This window comes from Nyctibius grandis, chromosome 2 (assembly GCF_013368605.1).
Source record: "Nyctibius grandis isolate bNycGra1 chromosome 2, bNycGra1.pri, whole genome shotgun sequence".
NCBI lineage: Eukaryota > Metazoa > Chordata > Aves > Nyctibiiformes > Nyctibiidae > Nyctibius > Nyctibius grandis.
In genome coordinates this window covers 44,605,008-44,632,691 of record NC_090659.1, presented here as the reverse complement: position 1 = coordinate 44,632,691, position 27,684 = coordinate 44,605,008, and the positions used below count along the sequence as shown (strand labels likewise).

The 27,684-nt window shown below is 37.0% G+C and overlaps 1 protein-coding gene across 2 annotated transcripts in view; it reads right to left on the bottom strand.

The window, feature by feature from the left end:
- NLGN4X (neuroligin 4 X-linked) overlaps window positions 1–5,698 on the bottom strand; it is a 139,333-nt gene extending 133,635 nt beyond the window's left edge. For both annotated transcript variants that reach the window (XM_068423443.1, XM_068423451.1), the window contains exon 1: window positions 5,227–5,698. In XM_068423443.1, coding sequence (XP_068279544.1) covers window positions 5,227–5,698 — 472 coding nt within the window. The remainder of the gene's footprint in view (window positions 1–5,226) is intronic.
- Window positions 5,699–27,684: the final 21,986 nt, after the last annotated feature.

Below are 27,684 nucleotides of genomic sequence, written 5' to 3'. Positions count from 1 at the left end.
GTAGCTACTTAAGTTTACAAAAGTATTGAAGAAATAATAGAACAATTGCAATTTTGAGATTACCTGATAAATGTCAGATATGCATCTACTGAAACTTGAAACTACAAATGGTTTAGGGGAATCTACTGTATAGAAATCCAGGTTTATTTGGAAAACAAAAGTTACTATTATCACCTACTAATAATTCAACAAAAATAATGTTGCACAATATTGTACCTAACTAGTACACTATGTTACTATTTTTATGTATGGACCCTTATTCCTCATATTAATAAAGAAGCCATTAAATGGCTTACTATTTTTTATTCCATGCCATCAAATAACTGTAAACATGGAACTCATCTTCCTACTATATTTTTTCTCCCCCCACTGAAAAAAAAAAGGGAAAAAAATCAGTTTTTTACCAAATAAGTTTTATCAGTATAATTTTGACAAAAAGACTCTTTCCAAGATAAACAGACACTGCAATACAACAGCAATGACAAGGAGAAGGCTGCAAATACTCAGTTACAAACTAAGCAGACATTTGACTAATATGAAAAAGTGGCACAGTATGCAAGCTGTGCACATCTTCTTTATAAGTTATGTTCAAGTTTTTAATTTCTTTATTTCTTAGTCAAATAGACACAGAGTCTAAAGATGCAGGTACCTTTCCTTTACATCATTGCCCAGAGAAGGAAGACTGTTGATCTCTTTGCTCTTGGCCAAGACAGTTTTCTTCCTGGTAGACCACAGTTAAATACACCACTAATCCTGGACAAGGACAGTTTCCCTAATCTAATGAAAAAACCATGACCTGCGCATTCACCCTTAATAAGTATCAAGGACTACCACCTTTTGTTTTCACTTCAGCTGTATTTATCGTGATGTAAATGAGACGAGCTCATAGAGCATTTTTAGTGAGCAAACCTCTGAAGATGCTAAATACTTCATTAATTAATCCCTAACAGATATATAGTGGCTGAGTAGATACCTACTTGTGTAAAATGTACCCTCTGTCCACATACCAAAATAAGTAATGTATATATGCTTACTATTGATCACACAAAGACAACAAAAAGTCATCTTTTTTATTTTATTTCCTGTTTTGATCTGAACAGAGCAAGTTTTAAACAAACAAACAAAAAACATTTGTTCATGTTATTTTTGTTTGCTTTTTATTTTTTAATCTTGCCTTGCTATTAATACAGTTTTCAAGTTTACCATGAAAGAAATCCAAATTAAGGGTCTTGTCTGTTTATTTTTTGTTATTTTTTTCCCCCAGTTATGACAGGAGTCAGCAATCTCCTTCAGCATCCACAGATTCAAATGATAAAGGCCAGGGATTAAGCACAGCCGATTAACAGTCTGTGTCCTCTTCAATCTAGCATTTCCACTGTAGATTAACCCATATTCAGACTGAAGTTATAATAAACAGACTGTCCTCAATATCATTTCCCTAGATGACCTCCTCAAAACTGACATTCAAGTATTCCTGTGGAAAATTACAGTTTATAGTAACAGGAAAAGCAGACAAGACAATATATACCCACACAAATGATTCTGAAGATCAAGCCAAATGTTTAGAAAGCAATCTGGATAAAATTATAATTTTACTATAAATATTTTATTTGTTTCACTTCTGAGTAACTTCTTATGATTATAGGTTTGACATATAAAATAAAAGCAGTTTGCCAAATTTTATCTTTATTGCTTGTACTGTGTATCTTTAAAATAAGTGCATTATTATTTATACTTATTATGACCAAAATAAAATCTCAATGGATTATAGTGGTTGCAATTCTTTCCCTTCCAAACGCAAAAGAAAACAAACACTGAAATTCTCCAGCTACCCTAGATTCTCTGAAATATAAGTGTTACTCTAAGGAAAGTGTCAGTACAAACCATTTGTCCAGTGAACAACAGCAAAAGAATGGACATGGACAGAATCGCAGAAATACTCTGCTAAGTATGTGTTTTGATTTCTATCATAAATAATATTTTCACCTAAAATGAAAAAAAGAACCTTCTAGAAACAAAGATACTTTTTGCTTTGTAAGAACATTTCAACATGGAAAATTCTGACAGGATTCTACTGCTATTTGACATTTGAAATTCAGAATCTTATGGGTCAAAAGAAAGTCTATGATTAATACAGATATAAACTATGTAACAGTGCATTTTAATTTCTTTACCTACATGCTCCAACTATTTTAAGGAACTGTAGTATTTTATGTCATTTAATTTCAGTGTACTTCTTCAGACAGAAGCAGCAATGTTTCAAACTATTTTATTATAAATAACTAATCTTATCTACCCAATTAAAGGAACTGTATTCTACTCTTATTTCCATTAGTTTATACTGGCAGAATTCTAGTGAAGCAATTCTGAAATCAGATGAATGCATGTGTGCATTTATTCTTCAATTCTTTATTCAAAGTATGTGATTAAAATTTGGTTCCTTCTGACAAAACCACACAAGTGATAAGAAACAAGTCATGCTATATAGTGCAAAAACACCCCCAACAAAACAAAACACCAAAACTGAGCTGCATTTTGATTGGTTATTCACTAGAATTGTTTTGAAGTAAACACTGCATATGACCACAGTTAGAGTTGTTCATCAGTTCTTTTCACCAAAGTTTAAAAAAACAAAAAAAATAGCATAAAATGATTCAGATTAAGTTTCATAGTCAGAACATTAATTAGGTTTAAATGATTCCATCCACCTTCCAGACTTGAAACAGTTTCAAAACTCTTTTAAATAAATCTGTACTTGAGAAAGAATTGAAAATGTGAACTTAGCTCAGTCACTCACTTTGAGATCTTGCTTCAAAAACTAATTTAATGGTCTGTCTCCATAACAATGTAGCTTACTTTTGCCAACTAAGACTCATATAATGAAGCATAATGTGTTTAATTAGATTGTATGGACTACAATTTAAGGCTATGTTTAGTATAATTTGGAGACACACTAACTTAGGAGATGTGATTTGTAGGTCAGTTCTCCTCAATCATCTTTATGAGCAGAACGTTGCATATTTTCCTCAAAAAAAAAGTCACACTGAGTTATATTTTACTAGTGATAAGATATACAGCATACAATTAAAATATCATGTACTCCATTTATTCATTTTTAAGTTTCTTGTTCCCCATTGGAACCTGTTAAAAATGCTTATCATATTGTACAGGAACAACCTTGCCTTCAGCTCATCACTGACACCAAACCTCATCTCTCATTATTCAGCTATACACTCTTTTATGCATGAGTTTATATTTTGAAGAGGATATATAAAAGAAAACAGATTCTATTTCCATGCTATTTAGTTTAAAAAAAAACCCTAAAACCAGGAGGAAAAGCAAGACACACTTTTTGTGGAATTAAGTGGACAAAAAGGTCTACAACAGGTAAAATTAAGTTTATCAGTCATTTTTATTTTTCATCTAACAGAAAATGCTATTAGCTATTACACGCAAGATGAGGAATTTTGTAGGTTCCTAGTCATTCAGCACACAGCATTTTATTATTATCCATTTGATATCAAATATTCTTTTCCTAGACTTTTGCATATATTTTTCCATGTCTAATTTCCTGTCTTCCTTAATTAATGGATGAAACTTCTTATTACTAGATTGGAGGAATATATGAATTTATTAACACTGGGCTTTAAAATAAGACTGAGTTAGCAGAGCTGATATTCCTTCAGTGAGAATAAATAAAATCTTTACCTGAAACACTTTCTTAGGGCAAGTTTACCCTGGAGACTAATTAAAAGCTGCAGGATAAAATCCAGAACACAAACAAATTTGTGAAAGAATTATCTATGTTATTATCCAAGGAGTAAGATGCAGTGCAATGAGACTGGAAGAAGGAAAGAACTAAATGGAAAGATCTGCTGCTTCGTCTACACGCACGCACACACACCCACAGACACGTGCACACAGAGCTCCCATACACACAGCTTTTCTTTCAGAGCACTTTTCATTTAAGCAGCTTGGTAGTATTTATGTTCGCAGAGCTCCCAGTATTCCCAAACCTTATACCTTTATTTTTAGCTCTCAAGTTTTTGCTTCAGCTGATGAGAACACGAAAAGAAGGTGGTATGTTTATTGCTGGCAAACAGCTTGGAAATTCTGAGTAAAGCAGCCAACCAAGGCAGAAGGATTATAATAATCAAAGCACAAAATTTGCATATTTAGAGTATGGTTACTGAGAAATAACAATGTCTTGGTTATGCAAATCAAACCCTCAACTAAAGTGAAGGGATTTGCATATCTGGGAGAAATCTGTTACGTTATGCATCGGTAACTACATTCTAAGTGGCTGAAAGAACTGGCTTTTAGCAGAATATTAAAAATAATTGCCGGTAGAATTTTTTATTACCTTGTGATATAGAATAAACGCAACTCATTTGGGGCCTGATGAAAACAAGTCTTCTTGTCTGTAGGAAGCAATACCATCCAGAACAACAAAAGATATATTCAGTATGTCATAAAGTTAGCATTTTTAAGATTGAGATCATGAAAACGTTGAAAGACTTGTGTGTTACCAATTGTGTTCATCCTTCCAGTCTACAGAAGGTGGTTTAAAGTAACGCTCTTGAGAAAGGATTGCAGAAAACAGATGAAAGTTTAAGGCCACCTGTTCAGCTCCGCATAATAAAATCATGTTTACTTCCTTTTAAATTTAGTGAATGAAGAAAAATAAGTTGGACTGAAAAATTTCATAGTAAAAATCCTAAAAAAACCCTGCAAACTGAATTACTGTAACAATTTTCTATTATCTATTAAAATCAAACAGAGTTAACGGTAGGCTCAGAGGTATTAGTATAAAACTAAACAAAAAAAAATTAGGGAAATTCTCCTTTAAAAATGAAAATGTGGCAGCATTTGTACCATTCATGCATGGGAAAATAAATATGTTACTTCTGCTTAATGTTTATTTCTCCTTTCCTCTCTTGTGAATGATGGTCAGAAGTAGTTTAAATGTAAACCTTAAGGCTGGCTTACACACCCTGGACACTGCCTGCAAATGAAATTGTGGTTTGGTGTTACACTGAAACATGAGAGAGAATTCATCCAAGTATGTTAAATCTACAAAGTATTACTTATAATGCATGTTCCGAGGCATGATCCACTTCCACAGATAAAACATGGAGGAAACTGAGAAAGATACTTTAAAGACCTGGCTACTACACATGTGCAGAAGTGATGAGTGCACTGCAATGTGGTTCTTAGAGTACTTACCATCCTCTGTGGGCACATAGATATTCAAATATAGACAGTCTTCATTTTGATCTTGAACATATGTCACCACAGTATCCAGATTGGCTGTAAACCAGACTGGCAGCATGTCGTTGAGCAGTGACCTCTCATCCAGGTATTGCGGGCAGACGGCAGCAAACTGTGTGGCATTGCGAACACCTGTCCAAGATGATGGTGGCTCCGGAGGCTGAAATCGCCTTTCTCCAGTTGGAGGAGAGGCATAAGGAACACCCAGGTACTGCTCCACTGGACCAAGGATCTCATTAGGCAAAGGTGTTCTTAAACCACGTATTTTGCCATAATTCGTGGTAACAACTGGGTATTGTGCTTGGCCATCAATGAGAGTAAATCTTACAGCCAGTGCAGTTATCCACAGGAGGAAGTTAGAATTCAACATGACACACACTGGGGTGAAGATCAAAGGCAGCCATAGGAGTCCCATTGGTTTCGACATTATTTAAATCAACATCAGCAGGGCTCTTCTTTCCACAGCCAGGAAAAAAATTAATCAGTCAAGGAAAATCAAAACTAATAAAATAAAAAATAGTTAAAAGGAGATGAAGTAAGGGAAAACATAACCTTGTTCAAGGCAGCGAAAAACCAAAAGCTGATGTGTGGTAGGTGCCTCAGCTGACTGGCCGTAGACAAATCCCAACGTCAGAAGAAACAAGGGAGTGTTTCCCCCTAAGGCCCATCCCAGACTTCAGCGTTGGCTTAATCCTGGCAATACACAGTACTTCCCAGCAAGTAGTGTGGGGAGAGATCCACAGTTATTCCACTTCCCCAGAGAAATGTCTCCTTCCAGTGAAGTCCAGCCCACTCAGTCAGCCTGTGGCAAAGAGAAAACAAGCAATTCAAATCAACAGGCACATTCATTTTGGCATAAATGCAAAAAAAAAAACCAACAAACAAACAAGCCAAACAATTAAATTCACCTATTACTTCCACACCATGGCCCACAAATATTTTATGAACTTTAGGCACCATGGTTAGCTATGTGTTTACACAGATATGTAAGGCAAGAGAGCTGAAAATTGAAGCCACAAGTTTGTCAGAGATTATACCGCAAACCAAACATTTCTGCTTCTGTATATGCTTCCAAACCACAGCCCAAACATTGCTGCATTCAGGAAGGGTATCACATTTAAGTACTAGCTCCAGCGTATTTTCTGCCCTAAATAAACATCATCTCCTTTTTAAGCATATTTGCGCTCCCACAGAAAACATTCATTAAATGTTTTGCTGCACTGGATAATCTCTCTTTGTTATGATGTTACTTCTATATAGTATTTTTCACAGGTATTCCCGCTCTTCTGTATGACAACGTAATTTACCTCCATCTAATTCAGAAATTCCGATTAATGTAGTAGCATTACATTAGTTCAAATCAAGTGTGAGAAAAGTTAGTCAAAATTAGATACAAAGTTATTGGTTCTCATATCTGTTTTCTTTGTTCTATGTATGTCTGACAAAAAGGAACAATGGAAACTGAGAAGAAGCGTGATACAGTTTCCCAAAAGACCGATTTTGACCTACATAGTGTTACAACTACGTAACATTACCTTCTTGGATGCTTCTACTTTTAATTTTTAGACAGAACGTAATTCATATAATGATTCTGCTAATTTTTAATGAAATACCAGTCACTTTATATATATATATATGCTAACCATTACAAGTAGTATAAATAAACACACAGCACTTGTTAAAACTTACATTCTTCTCCCTTCCCAAAGAAATTAAGGAGTTCCTTTGTACCCATTATTCAACTCAAAACTACAGGTAACAATTCTACAGCTAAAAAAATCCTTATTATAGGAAACTGATACTGATACTTTACATTTGGTAGGATGAATACACATTTATATATAAAACTTATGTAAGTGGACTACTAGGTCCTGTTTTCAGTCAGGACTCTGTCTCATGAAGACACAAAATGAGTTTTCAAGACCAGAAAAAAACAAGGTAAGTAGCTATTGACAGTGATTTCAAATTAAAAACAAAACAAAACAAACCCACAAAAAAACCCAAACAACCCAAAAATAACCACAGGAGACATCTATGCTGATTCCTTTAGACAAGGAATAGCATTTTGAAGAAAGATATTTCCTTCTCTCAAAAACCCTGGAATTCTTCAATGACTTCATTTTAGGACTCGTACCGTAAAATTTTTAAAACATCTGAACACCAGAGGCCAGAAAAAAATCAGATACATAGTATTTATGGTGAACCAAAATGTCTACTGACATTTTCACTGGTAGATAATAGGCTCAGATGCTGCCTCCAAAGGACTTGCAATTTAAGCGTAATTTCTGAAGGACAAATCAGCAACAGCTGTAAGTGTCATGACCCCAAGGGCACCATCAGTCCCTGCCTGAGCTATGCTGCAGGAAGCCCCGTGCCCAGAACCATGCCCAGCCTGGATCTTGTCCTGACTGGGTCCCCAGGTCAACCTTGGACCTGACTCCTCACCCTGCCTGGCCTGATGATCCTTGGGCAGTGGCAGGGTCCTGTCCCTGTCCCCAGCCCAGCCTCGATGGAGTGCTTCAGGAGGATGATCCGTCAGCAAGAGTATTGCCCTGCCAGCTCTGCAGTGCCTGCAGCTCCTGGCTCATCCTCCCCTGTGGGGCAGCCCCACTCCAGCTGCTCCCTGGCACTCAGAGTGGTCAGTTGGCTACTGGTCACCCAAAACTCCTCCTCAAGCACCGCCTTCCCTTCTGATTTCTATTACCATCTTTAACAACAGAAGTCAGCAGTAGGTAACTGATTTGGGTAGTGTTCCTTCATGCTCTCTCCCATCCTGACTTTGGTACACTTTTCTGACCATGCAGCACAAAGCAGATTTTCTAGTCATACGCAACTGAGGATTTAATCTGTGCTCAAGGAGAAGCAACAGAGCCTATTCCCTTGATACCCACACTGCAGAAGTTCATAACAATATTATAACAAAAAGAAATGTGGAATAAAGCCCTGAGAAAATTGACAAGGTGGAAGGAAAGACAGTAATCCAGATGATGAAAACTTGATAGAGAAAAAACTTGTCTGGGCAAACAGTAACTGAAAACAAGAGGAAATAAAACAAGGAAAGAAAATGAGAATGACAAATAAACAAGAGTAAACACATTACCAGCATGGAGAGAATGGAAAATTGACAACATGAAGGAAAGCAGAAATCCTCAGTTCATACACATACTAGAGTTAATATACAACTGTTGAAAATGTGATTTAATAAATAGTATTTATCCATACTAATTACAGGGTATCTTTGGATCAAATATCTGGTTATATGCCATTACTTTGAATAGGATGAAAGGACAGGAAAAGGGAAACATTAATTATTGACCTGGAACTGAATTTGCTATCTGATTACTTATCTCAGAAATAAGACCAACAAAAGTTAGTTTCTGGGTATTAAATCCACTCATGAAATGTGTTTTATTTTCCCCTGTACCTTAACAGGAGCATACACAAAGTTTGCATTTCTGATTCATGCACACATAGACATTTAGATTTTAAGGATCTTGAATCCATACGGAAATAAACCGTTGGCTAACACAGGGAATACAGCCAACTCTCTCAGCCCCACTGTCTGACCTATAACAGAACTGCAGCCTTTGCCAACCAATGCAAAGACATGAACAAACATCAGAGAGCGACAAATGCATTAACACAGCAAGGTATAAACCATAAAAGACCAATTCTAAGATGATAAGTGAGAATGAAACCACTATTTATTGTAACATGTTCTGCTTATCAAAAGTTATTGTTGTTATCCAGTTAAATGGAAAGAGAAGCAATCAAAGTTTTTAATAATTTCTTGTTAAACACGTCTCTTCAAAAAGTTTACATATGTAATAAATTATGTCTGACCACTGTATACAATAAGTCTTTAAACAGAAGCCTCATGAAGAAAACTGTGTTGCAAAGTCAGCATTTGGCAGAAAATATCCCACTTTTCAGTTTATTGACTTATTACTAGAGAAATTACCATTTTCATAAGGTCAGTTTCACACATGAAATACATACACATTCATACACAGAGAAAGATACACAGAACAATTTTCAGTAAGAATATCAAGAGATAAGGAAGAAGGCATGCTAGCTACATATTCATGAACTAGCCGATTTTGCTACGTGCATCATTAAAAAGTCCAGAAGATGTAAACAGAGTCACAGACAGCAATTAGAGATTAATTTCAAATAGAAAACTGTACACATTTTAGAATGTTTTTAGATATTGTACCAAAACCATTTTGATGAGGATCTATATGTATTCCATCAGCTATTTAATACACCTTTACATACTGAGTCTACAGGAAGAAATGTCCTTGTCATGTCTTTATTTATTATTACTAATAGTGCTGTATTTTTTCCATGATTTTTTTTTTTTTACTGCTTCAGGTGTTAGAAAAATGTGTACAAACTTGCTCCAAAACTTGCTAGTTGGAAGCATCACCCACTCAAACAATCTAAAACAATCAATCCAAATCAAAATATACAGTTTAAAATGGCAACTTCTGGCAATACAACATGCAAAGGGAGGTCAAAGAAGATCTGAAATCACATAGATTCACACATGACTTCTTTATTGGCAGAGGAGTATAATTTGAGGCTAATGAGACATTTTTGGCCTTTGAAGTAAATGCAGATTGAAGTTAACACAGATGTGCATCTCCTAGAAACACTGCTTATACTCGAGTATAAATCTATGCCCCAAGCCACACTTACAGATGCTTAAATAGTCTATGAATCAGGCCTTCAGGGCTAACCTGATGGTTTCCAGGATCTGGAGTTAGCACTTTTTCAACTTGAGCAGATTAGTATGTCAGTAGTTCTATACTAATTCTGTACCTGCTGGGGAAATACGAGACATGACTTAAAAGTCCTCTTTGCTCCAGGGTAGAACAGCAAACTCTAAAGTGATTTCAAGTTTTTTTGACCTGCTTGTCCAGGTGATGGACAGTCACAAGAAAATCAAACGCAAATATAAATCATATGAGCACAGGAGACTGAGGACTGTAGAGATTTCTTAGGGTTTCTCAGGCTTTATCTAAACCACCTGGTGCACTACTGTGCACCTCAGCTTTCAGATGCTGACCACCTTCAGCCTCTGTCCCTCCCTTCTGCTCAAATTCCCTGGGGCAAGGTTTTTGATGTGCACATAGGTCTCAACACAGAATCAGGGTTAAACACCCACACCCCCTCTTTAAACATATGCTCTGAAAGCATACAGTCAGCTCGGTTAGTTGAGTCACTGACTAGTCACCGGAACAAAAATAACAAATAATGTCAGCAATAAAACATCAGATTATCTTCGTAGCATTATTTTGTACAGTATTTAGTGCATTTCACAGAACATGTGGATTTTTAAAATGTTTCATTTACCAAGAACATGAATTGTGGCTTTTCTTCTTTCCCTCCTCTTCCTCCCCTTGAATGATATAATTTCAAAAGTTATTAAGTGGTTTTATGGTGGCTTGTTTTTTGGTTTTGTTTTTTTTTGGGGGGGGGGAGGGGTTGTGTGGTTGGTCATTGTTGGTTTTTTTTTAATAAAAGTAATTTAAAAATATTATCCTGTTTTAAACACACATAAAACTCTATAATAAATTAATGTAGTGGCAGGAAACTATAATTAAGAACTATCCAAGGCATAGCAATTTGTGAATATGCCTACAGTAATTAATTTTAGCAATACAAATATATAATTTGGAATTTTAGCAGAAAACTAATCATGCAGCTGTTTTCTGTTAAAGCTCTTCACAAAGCAGGTTTAAATGCACCTCTACCTCAAATTCAGCACTGCAACCTCTTAATTGTCATCGTATTCAAAATGTTTTCTCAATAACAAAAAAACAGTTCTTCCAAATATCAGTAAGTGCATGCTGGTTTTGTCTACCATCTTTCAAATAAAAAAGTTATAATTTTTTTCCCAGCTTCTAGGACTATTTTCTTGATACACTGAAACGAGCTAAGCTTCGTTCTTCCTCATGCTACATAAAGTCATTCAGAAAAGTCAGACAAAGTCATAGTGAACAACACAATGGCACATCAATCATGAACTAATGTGCAATTTCTGGATTGGATTACTTAAAAGGTCGGTGTGAAGATTAACTGAAATTGGCCTACCATAGATATTTTTAAATCTCAGAACTGTAACTATAGCAATGTCCAGCTTCAAATTAACATGCAGCAGAGTCTTATGAGAAATTCTTTTTCCTAATAGAAGCTATATGTTTATTTTGTTGGATTTTTATAAGCATTTTACCAGTAAAAACAGATTTCAACAGTATATTATTACATTACTATTAAAAAAAAACAAAACAAAAACCAAAACCGAACAAAAAAGCAAACCAAAAAAGCAAATCCAGACTTATAATAACCCTAACTTAGCATTTTAACCTTCACTAGGGATGAGCATCTGAACTACGCATCTACATTATTAATGGATTAACCAAGTTCACAGAATCACAGAATCACAGAATGTTAGGGATTGGAAGGGACCTCGAAAGATCATCTAGTCCAATCCCCCTGCCGGAGCATATCACACAGGAACGCGTCCAGGCGGGTTTTGAATGTCTCCAGAGAAGGAGACTCCACAACCTCTCTGGGCAGCCTGTTCCAGTGTTCGGTCACCCTCACCGTAAAGAAGTTTTTCCTCATAGTTTTGTGGAACCTCCTGTGTTCCAGCTTGCACCCATTGCCCCTTGTCCTGTCAAGGGATGTCACTGAGAAGAGCCTGGCTCCATCCTCATGACACTTGCCCTTTACATATTTATAAACATTAATGAGGTCACCCCTCAGTCTCCTCTTCTCTAAGCTAAAGAGACCCAGCTCCCTCAGCCTCTCCTCATAAGGGAGACGTTCCACTCCCTTAATCATCTTCATGGCTCTGCGCTGGACTCTCTCTAGCAGTTCCCTGTCCTTCTTGAACTGAGGGGCCCAGAACTGGACACAATATTCCAGATGCGGCCTCACCAGGGCAGAGTAGAGGGGGAGGAGAACCTCTCTTGACCTGCTAACCACACCCCTTCTAATACACCCCAGGATGCCATTGGCCTTCTTGGCCACAAGGGCACACTGCTGGCTCATGGTCATCCTGTTGTCCACTAGGACCCCCAGGTCCCTTTCCCCTACGCTGCTCTCCAACAGCTCTGCCCCCAACTTGTACTGGTACATGGGGTTGTTCTTGCCCAGATGCAGGACTCTACACTTGCCCTTGTTATATTTCATTAAATTTCTCCCCGCCCAACTCTCCAGCCTGTCCAGGTCTCTCTGAATGGCTGCGCAGCCTTCCGGCGCGTCAGCCACTCCTCCCAGTTTTGTGTCATCAGCGAACTTGCTGACAGTGCACTCTATTCCCTCATCCAAGTCATTAATGAATATATTGGATGGTACTGGTCCCAGTACCGACCCTTGAGGGACTCCGCTAGACACAGACCTCCAGCTGGACTCTGTCCCATTGACCACCACTCTCTGGCTTCTTTCCTTCAGCCAGTTCACAATCCACCTCACTACCCGATCATCCAGACCACACTTCCTCAGTTTAGCTGCGAGGATGCTGTGGGAGACCGTGTCAAACGCTTTACTGAAATCGAGATAGACCACATCCACAGCTTTACCATCATCTATCCACTGGGTTACGTCCTCATAAAAGGCTATCAAGTTGGTTAAGCATGACTTCCCCTTGGTGAAGCCATGCTGAGTGCCCCTAATGATCCCCCTATCCTTGATGTGCCTAGAGACAGCACCAAGGACAAGTTGTTCCATCACCTTTCCGGGGATGGAGGTGAGGCTGACCGGTCTATAGTTACCCGGGTCCTCCTTCTTGCCCTTTTTGAAGACTGGAGTGATAATTCGCTTTCCTCCAGTCCTCAGGCACCTCTCCCGTTGCCCACGACTTAGCAAAGATGATGGAGAGTGGCCTAGCAATGACTTCCGCCAGCTCCCTCAGCACCCGCGGGTGCATCCCATCAGGGCCCATGGATTTATGGACGTCCAGATTGCTTAATCGGTCCCTGACCCAGCCCTCATCTACCAAGACAGATTCCTCCTCTATCCTGACTTCTTCTGGGGATTTTTGTGGTAGTACACTGCTATTCAGTCACAGCAATTCAGCAGGTAACAGGGATCAGAGGGGCTTTTAGTGATTCAGAATACTGTAATTTGTCTTTTACATCACATTCTAATGAATCTCTTATTAGTACACAGTTAATATTCTCTTGAAGATTTAAAGATCAGAAATGAAAAGAAAATAAAATATCACTGACATAAATTTAAGAACTATGATGTATTCTTTCTTGAAGTGAAAATAAATACCAACTATACAAACATCACTATGGACCTTAAAGTTGGTCTTAGATTTATGGTTAGAAATAACTGAGGACAAAGGCAGATCATTTATATTATGTTTGTAAACCAGGGAAATAAAGCCTGAAAAGCAATACAAGCTATATACAAACAGTAAATAAACCAGTTTTATTTTTTTTCAAATAATATGCTGCATTTACCTTCCTATGAATTTCTCCAGTGAGTCTCTCAGTTGGGCTCGGACAATGTCAGTAGATCCCTCAGGTTAGAAACTACAATCACCATTTACTTTTCAGAAAACGGACACACATTTATTTCGTATCATTGCTTCTGGCCTGCAGCTACCATTCTTATTCTGAATTTCTACAACCCAAACACTATCAAAAGGAACGATGGGATTATAAGAAAAGACTGTGTGGTCCCTACATTGTTTTTGAAAACTGCAGTTCTCTCAATAATAAAAGCAATCTGAAAAGCAAGTGGAGGGAAAGAAAAAGTGTGATCATCACTCCTTTTACAGATAAAACAAAGAAATACACTTCTTAAGCATTCTGTAACAATTCAGGTGTTTGGATCTAATTTTAAAAAGCTGTTGTTGAACAATCACAGATACTGTTTCCCTTATTTTTTTCCGGTATTTGAAATTATAAAAAACATTACGGCCAAGAGGACCCAAGACTAACTGGAAATGCTCCGTTAAGACAGTTACACTTACCTTACTGACTTTTGAACTATAATTTCAACTGGTATTGCACATCAGGAGCATGGAAAAATTTCAGTGGTTAGACAATTTTCATGATACTTTCTGCTTCTTCAGATAAACTGATGAAGATTGCAAATAAATATGAGGAGTCAATATTAGGAGGGAAAAATACGGCATAAACTGTTTACAAACATAAACTTTAAATTACTAATTATTCTCAAATTCTAGGTGTGTTCCACTCATATCTAAATTTGACCATTCTTGATATGAATTTAAGCTTCCTATGACTGAATGGACACTGTAGCCATTCAAATGTCTGAAGAAGAACACACGAGAGGTCTGGACACAGCGTCAAATAATAAAGCAGCAATTAACTTCGATTGCAAGGTAGTGTGACAGGGTACTAAGTCTTTTTTGTTCAGAAAGAGTCCGATGCCTAAAATGTGACCACGGATGATGATCACAAGATATATTGATTTATTTGACAGTCTTTGTCTAATTGTGGCTGCAAAGTCTTAAGAAAATACTACTCTTCAAGTATGTATTTTAGGGAAATGTACAAAAATAGCATCAGTACAGTCTAGCACAACTGCTGACTTCATTTCCAGCTTTTACTTCTGATACGACCTTGTAAAATAAATGTAACGCTCTCTGGGTCTCTCTTTATTTCTTTTCTGCACCTCTGTTTTCTTAAATTCAGATGTGTTACTCCAAAAAAAAAGGTTATGATCTGAAAGAGGATGTTCAGCCCTGAGTTTCTGTAAGTCACAAGCACCTGTAGAGTAAAATTTCTTATGCCTGAAGTAAAAAAAACAATTTATGGATATAAAAAATGAAAATTTGCATGCAAAAATCATTATATTATACATTTTTTTAGGTTTGCAGAATAGGCCTTTATAATTTGAATAAATCTTGAAAAATATCAAAGTTTGTTACCTATTACCACTGCAAGACATAAAAGAAAGATATTTCTAACATGGAATGGGTCTAACTCCTTTCCAGTAAGAAAGGTCAAATGACTGAAAAGGAAAATTCTTAAGGGAATCTATCAGGTTTTGTCTAAAAATTAAAAAGGGAAACTCACAGGTCTCATTCCTGTCTTTCTCTCTTCACCATTAAGCCTATGTGTATGCCCTCCTCAAGGATGGAAGAAACTAAAACTCCTGTATGAACCAAACGAGAAACTGTCTGAAGGACTGATTGTTAGGCAATTTTATCTCTTGAGGCTATTTAATGATTAAAATTTGATATCTTCCTGTTGGCATTCCAGTCAAAGAAGAGGAAACATTACAAATACCAAAAACAGGATGGGAGCACAAATTTAAACCAGCTGGGCATTGTAGCCCCCCCACCTCAATATATTGTATGGCCGAAAAAAAACCAGTTGCTTCTCTATTATACATATTTCTAGAACTGAATTACACAGGAGATACAGGCATGACATTTTCATTGCGTTACCTAGTTCGGTTACCAGGTGATCATTCTACCTTCATTCATATGATAATGTCACAATTATGCACTCATCCAGGAAATGGGAGAGTTGAGTGACTACACTCATTAACCTGAAGAAGTTGAAACCCACATCTCCCATCTTTCAAGTTACAAATATTAGATTTCAAATAAAGCTGGGATGGCTATGAAGACTGTGTGCAGCATTGTCAATCCTAAACTGAAAGACTTTTGCCCTGAGATTCTCACCCTTGGACTACAAGAAAACTGTAACTTTGCAGCCCCATAAAGTTGGAACTCCCTGGGACAGGTATTCTCACTTTCAAACAAGCCTTATGCAGTTTGTAGGAGAATCGTTTAATGAAATACAAATTGGGACTGCAGGTTGTCTTTCCTATGCTGTCACATCATCAAACTTTTTCCAACTTACTCTTCTCCTTAAGTTTGCTTTCTCTGCCAGAAAGTGGACAACTTCACCAGCTGAAGGGAAAAATGTCCTCCAACTTCTGTTCCTGTGCTGCTCTCCTCCTAACTTAATGGGCTTTCTCCTACTAAATGCTGTCTTGAGCCCCTTATATTTAAGAGGAGAGAGAGCTTGTCTCAGCAAGACAAGTCTCCACAAAATGTTATGAAGGATGGGATCAGCAGAATCACTTGCTAGATCTTAGGAGACAATAACAAGGCAACCATTCCTATGCTGCCTACTGCCTTCCTCTCTCCCCACCAAGCACTGAGCTTAAAAACCTGCCTAGAAGAAAGTCCATGTTACATACTCTGCTTACTGTTCTGTCTATGATGAATTCATAATGAAGTGTGAAATTCTTAACTTTCTAGTTGATGTAAGTCCTGGGAGTTGTGAACTATACTGTGGACCCCTAAAAGCTAAGCAGAATACTACCATACAGAAGTCCCATTATGGATCCAGGTCTTCGTCTGTTTTTGGGCCACTGCAGTAAGCCCAGGAATTTAGGCTTAAGCAGTAAACTAAATAGGGCTAGAGCATGGGCTCCAGCACTGTCCTGCCACAGTATTCATACCTTCCAGCCAATGTACAGGCATGACCAGGGAACAGGACAGGCCAGAGGTTCTCCTCAACAGACAGTACAAATAAAGCAATTTTTTTTTTTCTTTTTAGGTGAGAAAGATTTTCACTATAGAGATGTAAGCTGTGCTATGCTATGTGGCCTCAGGTGCAGAGAACAGGACCTGGATGATTTTGTTTACTAAGAGACATAGCCTCATGGGCAGAATCAGGCATATCTTTCCACCCCACTGATTGATGCCTGAAGTCCAAGACTGACTGTGACTGCTTTTATGTAGTGTACATTTTTTTGCTTAAATATGGAAAATTAGGAAAAAAATAGTTATGTTCCCCCAGAAAATTAATGAAATATGGCTGTCATATCAGATATGTTGACAAACCTGTAATATGAGAGGATGTACACAACAACAAGAACAACAACAAAAGTGGGATTCATTTGTAAAACAACAATAAAAGCTGAGTAAATATTAAGCTGAATCCAACAACAAAATCTAGAAACTTCACAGAATCACAGAATCACAGAATGTTAGGGATTGGAAGGGACCTCGAAAGATCATCTAGTCCAATCCCCCTGCCGGGGCAGGATTGCCTACACCGTATCACACAGGAACGCGTCCAGGTGGGTTTTGAATGTCTCCAGAGAAGGAGACTCCACAACCTCTCTGGGCAGCCTGTTCCAGTGTTCGGTCACCCTCACCGTAAAGAAGTTTTTCCTCATATTTATGTGGAACCTCCTGTGTTCCAGCTTGCACCCATTGCCCCTTGTCCTGTCAAGAAACTTAACAAGACTTCTGAAATTCCATGCCTTTGGAAATGCAACTTCTAAAATTGTTACACAAAGTAGCAACAAGATATACTACAAAGAATAATTCCATACACACGCAAGCTTGAAAAAGATGTCTCGATATCAGTTACTTGAGTTTTGAGTTGTTTTTTTTTCCCCACTATTTTTTCAACTTTATCTATTTGTTGACAAAAAGGGCAGCAGGAAAAAAAAACAGAAAGCAAGGCTGGGATGCGAAAAGAAAAGAGTATAAAAATCAAATGTTTTGTAGGTAATTTTCTATTCAGTTAAAAAAGTCGTCCATTTCCAACCCCAGCTTCCCCAAATGACAAAAATCAGATCATCTTTCATGGTCTTTTAACAATTCTAAAAGAAATCTCAGAATTACTAAGTGAACTCTTTTCTCTTAGGAAAAAAATAAAATAAAGTTCTCAAAATGATCTGCATGACAGCCCCTATCATTCTATTATATGCATAACTTCAAAGTCATCTCACTGTGAGAGACTGAAATACAAAGTGATTGTCTCAAAGCTTGCTTGTGCATGCTGGCTTGACAAGTAAGACGGCCGAATTGCGAAACCCACAAGCTTGTTGCTCCCACTTGTCAGTTGCCAACCATCATACGAGTTGAGCGAGCAGCCCACCAAGAACATCCTGTTTACTGTAGACAACCACGTGATGGCCGAGTGATAAGCGAGACCTAAAGCTCATGAACTGCGCATGGGACATATGCACATGTGCAAAACTGTAACCATGCCGTTGCCAAGACACCAGTGTCAAGACAATGGAACCCACTTCCTTACCTACATGGTATAAAAGAAGACCACCCCTGAGACATGGTGCTGGACCACCACCAGAAGACTGAACACTGAAGACAGAGGACATGCGGAATGCCACTGGATCCTGGGTGGTGACTATCTTTGCTGATCTATCTTCAATCCTACCTTATTTTTTCCTCCCGTCTCTTGGTTTCCTTTCCGCATCTTTCTCCCTCTTTCACAGAATATCGTTATCCAATTATAGAGTATCGTTATCCAATTATAGAGTATCATTATACAAGTAAACATAACCAAGTGTGAATCAATACCATGCCTCATTTGTGCTTTATCTTCATCTCAAGGATCAACTAAGAACCTTTCATAGGGGAGGGAAAACCCCTGCTTCTGAGTGCACCGGGAGAAAAGGGGAAGTTATTTTTAGCGGGGCTCCAACCCATATGGGTGGGGCTGACTGGAGGAACTTCTAGCGGGGCTCTGACCCTCAGGTGGATGGGGCTGACTGAGGAGAGCTGCAATCTGATCAATCGTAGCTGGTGAACTCCCTCCAGGGGAACCACATTGGTTCTTGACACTCACATTTAGTTAATTATATTTTCTTGCATCAAAGGTTTTTCAGAACTCTAACGTAATACATTGTATTTGCTTTGTAGTGTGTAGAACTGGTATCCGAGTAGAAAAGGAAAGCCAATAACAAATGTAGAAATTGTCATTTCTCCTCCTGTTCACCCTTCTACTCCCATATTGGAAAGTTTCCATCTTTGCCTAGCACAATGAAAAGGTACCTCCTCTACTTTGGACACATCACTAAAGCTCATGTTCATCTCACTAACTTTGTGTGAAAAAGTTAGATATTCTGTCTAAACCAGAAGCATACACTTCAGGCAGCAATTCTTCCTACTGTAATGTACGTATTTGACATCAAATACTAGTTGAAGCCAACCACCATGAAAACGTCCTGAAGATTATATTTAAGGAGCCCAAGTCATTAGCCTAGATTAGACAGGCTAGCCAAAGTACAGCAAGATGATTCCTTCTCTCACCTCTTACCAATGTACACAGAATTATCTCCATAACCATGATACATAAAGTTAAGAAACTTGTTATTTTGCTATTAGTTTCATACACGAACCAAGTCCTCATGACCAAAATCAGGAAGAGCATATTCTGCTGCGAGTTTCTAATACTTTTTGTCTGTTCTTTCATTAGTTCTGCTGATGATTGATTAAAGATGATGAAGCATCCATTCACAAGAAATTCAGTATACAGAGCTTAGACTAAACTTAAGGCATTTTCTCACCTACCAGTCAATTCCTTTTATCCTCCACTGTTTATTATTATTGTTCCCATAGCCATCTCTGTGTTATTTTGAAAACTCTGCTGTATGGTATCTTCCTTTAAGCAAAATCATATCTCAGTGAACAAGTTTATCCATTTTCACCATCTACATCTAACGTTAGTCTTTACAAACATAGTACTGATATGTTTGAGAAAAAACAGTATTATGTTAGAAATGTATGGTTATTTTGCTTCTGTCTCTCAACTTGACAGAAAACACATTTCCCATTACTTTTTTTACACAATGAGGACTATTTATGAATGACTTTCTAACAGGACCCATGCAACACTATTATTATCGTATTATTTAGCACACTCTACCTGTTTTCACAGGACTGCAAAACTACATGGGCACTTTCAAAATTGCAAACAAACAGAGAAATTAATCATGATTTTTCACAGATTTCTTTTACCATGTAACACATACATACAGCAATACTCACACTAAGTGCACTGTAGTTTCATACATAGTGTAAATTTCTGATCACAGTTGAAAAAAGAGAACAGAAGGTAAGCAAATACATTAGCACCTTTCATAATGAGGAGAAATAATTTTTAACAATATGACTTCAAGACACAACATTATGCCTCAGTACCTTTCAAAGACCTGTCTTATTCTTGTTCTCCCCTGCTTGAAAATGTGTCCTCTTATAAAAGTACCTTCCATCCTTTTCCTCCTTTGCACATGGCCTTCTCAGTCCCCTGTCTAATTCTGAAATCTTTTTCACAGAATGCACACCCCTAGCTTGTTCTTTTCTCCAAATCATAATTCTTTCCTATGGATCTCTTCTTCTCCCTGGTCATTTGTATCTAGCTTCTCTTTGTCTCTTTATATGTATATGTAAGATATATAGAGAAAGATATATGCCAGTCAATTCAATCAATGTCAAACTGATATTTATTTTATAAAGGGAATTTATTTCATTTCTTTTGTAAAGGATTTCTGGTTTTCATTTGTTTTTCCTTTTTTCTTTTATCATATCCATATGGGATGATATTGCAGAAAAAATAGAATAGAAGACACTTTGCAGCTGCCAAGTTAACCAGGAAGAACTGATCTTTTTCCTGCCTTCAGTCATCTGATTTAGGTCAGGACTGAAAAAAAAATATACCTTGTCACATGGCAGGAGTTACAGATTCCTGTGTTCTTCTATTATATCATCTTAAGAAATCTCACTAATAAAACATAATACCAACAAAAAATACCTACCACAAACTAATGCAGTCAATTAACAGAACAGATGGAAGTCAGTGCAGACAATTAAATCCCTTTGACAGAGCAGATTATTCTACCTCATATTGGAGATATGTCAGGAATTCGTGTATGATCTAATTTACACTTTTATTCTTCAAAATAATTCCTTCCATAATGCCGCCTTTGGCATCAGAAAGATCCATCATCTAAAGGTCTTGCTTGCTGCTGTATATAATTATTTATTTTTAAAGTGGTAGGAAAGTGCACATATGTTTTATCATCAGCGGTATTTTTACTGATTCCTAGAACAAGAAAATCAAATATCATCTTTGCTTTTGTTTAGACAGCTGCTACTCTCCTTGAACTGTGCCCTGTAAAAGGATGATATAACTATCACCTTGGCAAGTTGCTAAACACTTTCTTTTTGGAATTTAATGTTGTTACCCATATGCATGGATAACCATTCAGGAGTTCTGATTCATTATTTCTCTGGCTCTGATTTCCTGGCATATTGAAATCTTATAACAATTTCAGCATATTTGGAACAATTATCTTTCCTAAATTCTTGCACTAAGATAGTTGCTTTTCTGGATGTCAGACCTACACTGCTAATACTAAAAACTGTAAGTGCTGTTGCCATATTCTGGCTATATCAATTACATATTTCATATTTTGACCAAAAAGGTTTGCACTACCAGAAACTCTGAGTTATTTCATTTTTTTTCTGATTTTGTTGATTTCCTGCCCATATATTTCAAACGCTAAGCCATAAACGACCATAGGTAAGATTTAAATGAAATTCTCCATGAGATAATTTTTCACAAAAAATCTCTGCATCAAATGAACCCAAATTTGTTTTTAACTACTCATCATTTGGAAAAAGAAAAGTCTGATGTTTCAGTCCAGAACATCATAATCATAAGAAGCACAAAAGTTTTGATAACTCTTTAATTCTTCTTTTTTTAAATTAACCCATAACATACTGTGGTAATATTTCTCAGTTAACATGCTCAGAAACCTGTTGCACTAATACTGTTAATATTTAAAAGCACTGAAAAGTCCATACTCTAAAAGACAATGAAGCTGCCAAGACAGTGATCGTTTACTGTTATTGCTGTGACTGCTCTGTCACAGCTCCGATTTTATAGTGGAAATTCTAATACACTCATTGTCTTTGTCAAGCCCATCTATTGAAAACTCTTGCTTTGTAAATTACTAAACTCAGATTTCTTAGTTTCTGCACTATGATCAAAGCTTTGTCTTTCAGATATGTATTCTTTAATGAAATCTGCTTTCAAATTAATTTACAGTTTATGCTGAAAATAGCAGATCTGAATTTCTTGTACCCTTATGAGGCGTATTACCTCACTGTTTACACCTTTGTTTTTAGTTGTGCTGGCTTCTAAGTGTATGGAAAACAGATTCTAGTTCTGCCATTGGCTGAACTTTGTATTGTAGCCTCACGCCATTGAGCTCAATCAGTTATATTTGACTAATATTTAATAAAATATCTGAAATAAAAATTATTTCAGTAGCCTTTAAAATATTTACTTCCATTTCATTTGGCCGAATAAAGTATATTTCTTGCAACCACGTTCCTTTAAACAGAACTGTAGAAACAATAGAGGCTCTCAGTCTCTATCCATCCCCTAACTTTTCAAGTGACTGATCATCATTGCACAAACGTAATATAACTTTTTGTTTGTTTGTTTTTCCTTCCTTTTTGATACTTCCAAGTAATGAAAGTGAAAGGGACATACTGTTATTTTAAATCCATGGGAAGAAAAATTGAATTCTCTTGAAAGAAGATCACAGGATCATAAATTGGTTGAGGTTGGAAAGGACCTCTAGAGGTCATCTGGTCCAACCCCTCTGATCAAACAGGGGCACACAAAGATTGTTGCCGAGGTCCACGTCTAGACAGCTTTTGAGTATCTCCAAGCAGGAAGACTCCACAACATCTCTGGGCAACCTGTGCCAGTGTTCAGTGACCCTCACAGTAAAAAACTGTCTCCTGATATTCAGGCAAAAAAAAAAAATTTTTAAAAAATCAATATGTAACACTGTTACCCAGATAAACTACTATTTTCTTTAAAAGTAAATATATTGAAAAGATTGGGCATCACTGCAATAAATAGTATTTTTCACTCACAATTGGCATGTCATAATCACGAGAAACAATATTCACATTAATATTTCTCTAACAAACAATAACCTGCCAATCAATTTGTTGAATACATATGTTATCTTCTTACAAGAATTCAGTATCAGACACTGCTTAAAATAAAATGTCATTGAAACAAGCTAATCAGCTATCTTTCAAATGAAAAATAAAAGAATTATAATTCCCCAAGGATAGCTTGCATTCTCAAAGCAAAATTACATAGGAATACAGCATTTGAAATAAATATTTTGAAAACTGAACTACAGCTAAATTAAAGTTAGTCTATAATCAGTTTACACTGCAATGTGATTTTAATTAGTATGCATTGCAGAACAGAAAAATTTCTTCAGAAGTTTTGTTGTAAGTTTCCCAATTTTAATAATTATCCTAACAGATCTTCATAATTCTATCAAAAGTCTTGAATTTGAGGTTTGGGATTTTTTTTTTTAATTCTCCAAAATCGACAGAACCAAAGTACTTGGAACAGAATAGCATGAATTTCATATGTACAGATAACTTAATTTCCCCAAAGAATTTTGGCAATGCGCATGTACTCACCCTGCAAAAAGCATCCCAGTGTAAAAGGACAAGAATGCCTTTACATGAGTTTGGATAGCATTCAGATCAGATTCAGAAAAGCAAACCTGGACATGGAGATAACATTTGCTTAAAAAAAACCCTCTTTTTAATTCTGTGCAAGTGTTTTTCTATGCAGTGAAAATTAACTGGTAACTTTAACTGGAAATGACCTACAAAGTAGGTGTGCTTCATTTGCCTACTAATGTGTTGTATCTGGGAGCTCTTTCCACCCTTTTCTTGGATTTACATTTCAAGTCATTCTATGCGTATTTGTATCTTTTTGGAGGGATTCATGGCAAATGGGAAAAGAGTTAGTTTTTAGATCTATGCATAAAGCTTTGTGTATTTTATATTGAAAAATATGATTAAATTAGAAATAGCTACAATAAAAGAAGGTAATTCAGATTATTGAAACGCTAGTAACATTTCGTATTTAAGACAAAATTATGCTCTTTGCAAGGACTCTTGCACTATAACTTTACATGCAAAAGACATTAATACTAAAGGCTGTCTACAAGCAGTTCAAATACATGTCTTTTAGTCTAATATCCTATTTTGTTAAGGTTATTTAAGTAAAAGCAGACTGCAACTCAGCATAACAGCTAGATTGCTCATTATTCATAGATAATTTTCAAGGATATGCATCTCATCTTTATGAACCATATTCATGCATATGTCTGCCCATAAGAGTAGTCACAATGATATGACATAGAATAGGAAATACCACCTACATACCTTTAAAGCAAAGCACAAAGTCTCAAATGATAGAGGCCACACCATTTTTCAGTACGATTAACTCCACTGACCACAAATTACGTAAGAATTAAATGTGTGATTTAGTTCCAGATAAAAGAGCTCTGTTTCCACCATGGAGAGCCAAAACACAATTTTAACAGATATTTTCTTGCAGATTATTAATTCCTTACACCAACAAAAATTGCAGATCTTTATAACTAAGCACCAAATTTTGTCAGTTATTTGCTAAAGTCATATTAAAACATAAAAATTTAATCCGGGTTTGCTAACATTCTGTGAACAGTTCTGTAAGCTTTAAATTCATGTCCATGCTGTGAGCGCAGATGGGCAAATCTCCATCACTATCAATGTAGGTGCAACCAGGTGTAAAAGAGAATAGTATTAGTTCATACCTGTTCAGAAGTAGAGACTATAATGCCCGAAAACAGACAGAATCTGAATTTTACTTGACCTGAGAAGTTTCACCTACACACAAATAATTCTGAACATTTTTTCAAGTAATGGATAACAATATTACCATATTTTCATTGTGTTCCCTTTCTTTGGCTTTTTCCTTCGGAAAGAACAATGGAATGCAAAGCAGTATATATGAAAGAAATCTATATGAAATAAAATGTATTTTTTTTTTATAAAGAACCTTGTAGAAAGAGTATTTTAGATACTTTTGGCTTCCATATTTAAGATTCAATCAAAAAATGCTGTATATATGTATTTTGTGCACAACAACAATAGAAAATTAAACCAAAATACTGCTCTAAAATGTACAATACCAGATACCTGGGTCTAAATTGGCATGCAATTAAAGCTAAATGTATTTTATATTCACATATACAAGCAAACATATTTACCTTCAGAATCAAATAGTGAATTTTAGTTCTAAGATATTTCTAGAAGGTGTTTGGCTTCCTGCTGGCAAAAGCATTTTATTTTTTTCTTTTTAAAAAGAAAGAACTATGCTGTCATCTTCCCCAGCACTCAACAGCTGTATCAATTTGCTTTCAGGGCAGTGATTAGCATAACTGTGGTGGATTACTTGCATTTGGCACAAAATAGAAATAATTCAGTATTTTTCATCATTAAAGAACTATGCTACATTGTTTCCCCAAGCTATGCAATACTAGAATTTTTAAAGACACTTAATTAAATGAAGCACCCAGTCAGCTTCTCAAAAACAAAATCCAGCCTATTTTGCTCTCCTTCAGCCTTCTCTGCAAGACCAGCATTTGGAACAACTGTGTCTCATTTCGTCATCGTTCACTTCACCTAGAAGACTAAGACGACCTCTGAAGACCTCTTCAGTCCTCTGCTTCCCATGACACGCACTTCCAGAGGGCTGAAGTTAAATCCAAAAAAGCCTAGGTATCGAACATAAGATTTATATTCAGAATGGTATCCCAATAGTCTGCATGTGACTTACTAGTGAACCTCAGAAGTGCATAAACTCACAGAGGCTGTCTCTTTTGCACTCTAACGCTCTCTGAGGTCTACAGCCAGTGTAATTTTGAGGTAAACTTTTAGATGTAACACTCAAAATCCCAGTAAATACTCTAGGCACCTGAAAAGCTCACTGAAACCAGAGTTTTCCCTAGACACACAAAAACACACTTCTGTACCTGCCCAGATATTCGGCATCTCACACGTGTTTGTTCTCAGCTCAAAAACTAGGGGCAACTTCAAGCTCTAGATAGTAGACACCTATTTTTTTGCTAAATGAAGTAGTCTACCTGTGAGATAGGTATCTAGCGAATCAATAAGGATCTAGACATATTAGTTAATGCAATCTAGAAACATATCCAGAACACGGAAATATGGGTGCGTAAGTTCGAGAATGCAACCCCTTCTACATAGAACAACAGATATCACATAGGACTTACAGGACATCCAGGCCCTCTGGAGTGGTACTGGAAGTGTTATTCTTAGAACTGCACTAGAAGCCTGCTTTTAAGAACCCAAATCTCTCTCAAAGAATCAAAAACCTTAATTCTCCTGATTTGCTGTTTGATAAACAACCTCGCACCATGGCTAGCGCACACATCCATGAAATGAGCTGAAAATAACCACAATGAAAGCATTGTTCAAAAAGGTTTCAGCTTTATACAAGTTCTTAAAAATTCGGAAATATAACTTTGAAATTCTGTCATTACTGATTTTCCATCTAGTTTATCCCCAAATTCCAGTTCCGATGCTGAGTTGCCTATAGTGCTACCTGTGGTGCTATATGTGTATTAAAACTTATCAGTCATATATGTACTAGGACATCTACTTTAATACTTTTGAATGTTTTATAAGCATGCATAGATAATCACTGTATGATATTAGACAGATAAATCATAGAATCATAGAATGGTTTGGGTCAGAAGAGACCTTAAAGATCATCTAGTTCCAACCCCCCTGCCATGGTCAGGGAGGGATACTTTCCACTAGATCGAGTTGCTCAAAGCCCCATCCAACCTGACCTTGAACACTTCCAGGGAGGTGGCATCCACAACTTCTCTGGGAACCTGTTCCACTGTCTCATCAACCTCATCATAAAAAAATTCTTCCTTATATCCAATCTAAACCTAACCTCTTCCAGTTTAAAACCACTGCCCCTTGTCCTGTCACTACAGGCCCCAGTAAAAAGTCTCTCTTCATCTTTCTTATAAGCCCCCTTTAAGTATTGAAAGGCTGCCGTAAGGTCTCCCCAGAGCCTTCTCTTCTGTAAGCTGAACAACCCCAACTCCCTCAGCCTTTCTTTACAAGGGAGGTGCTCCATCCCTCTGATCATCTTTGTGGCCCTCCTCTGGACCTGCTCCAACAGGTCCATGTCTTTCTTGTGCTGGGGACCCCAGAGCTGAATGCAGTACTCCAGTCTCATGAGAGTGGAGTAGAGGGGAAGAACCACCTCCCTCGACCTGATGGACACACTTCTTTTTATGTGTCCCAGAATACAATTGGCTTTCTGGGCTGCAAGTGCACATTGCTGGCTCATAATCAATTTTTCATCTATCAGTATTCCCAAGCCCTTCTCTGCAAGACTCCTCTCAGTATTGATATTGAGGATTGCCGTGACCCCCATGCAGGACCTTGTACTTGGCCTTGTTGAACTTCATGAGGTTCTCATGAACCCACTCTCAAGCATGTCAGGGTCCTCCTGGATGGCATCCCTTCGTTCAAGTGAATAAATTGCACCACTCATGTTGATGTCATTCGCAGACTGGCTGAGAGTGTACTCATTCCCACTGCCTATGTCATTGATGAAGATATTTAATAGTATTGTCCCTGTATGGACTCTGGAGGGACACCACTCATTACTGGTTTCCACCAGTAACAAATGTAGTCCTTGGTTTCATAACCTATATTATAAC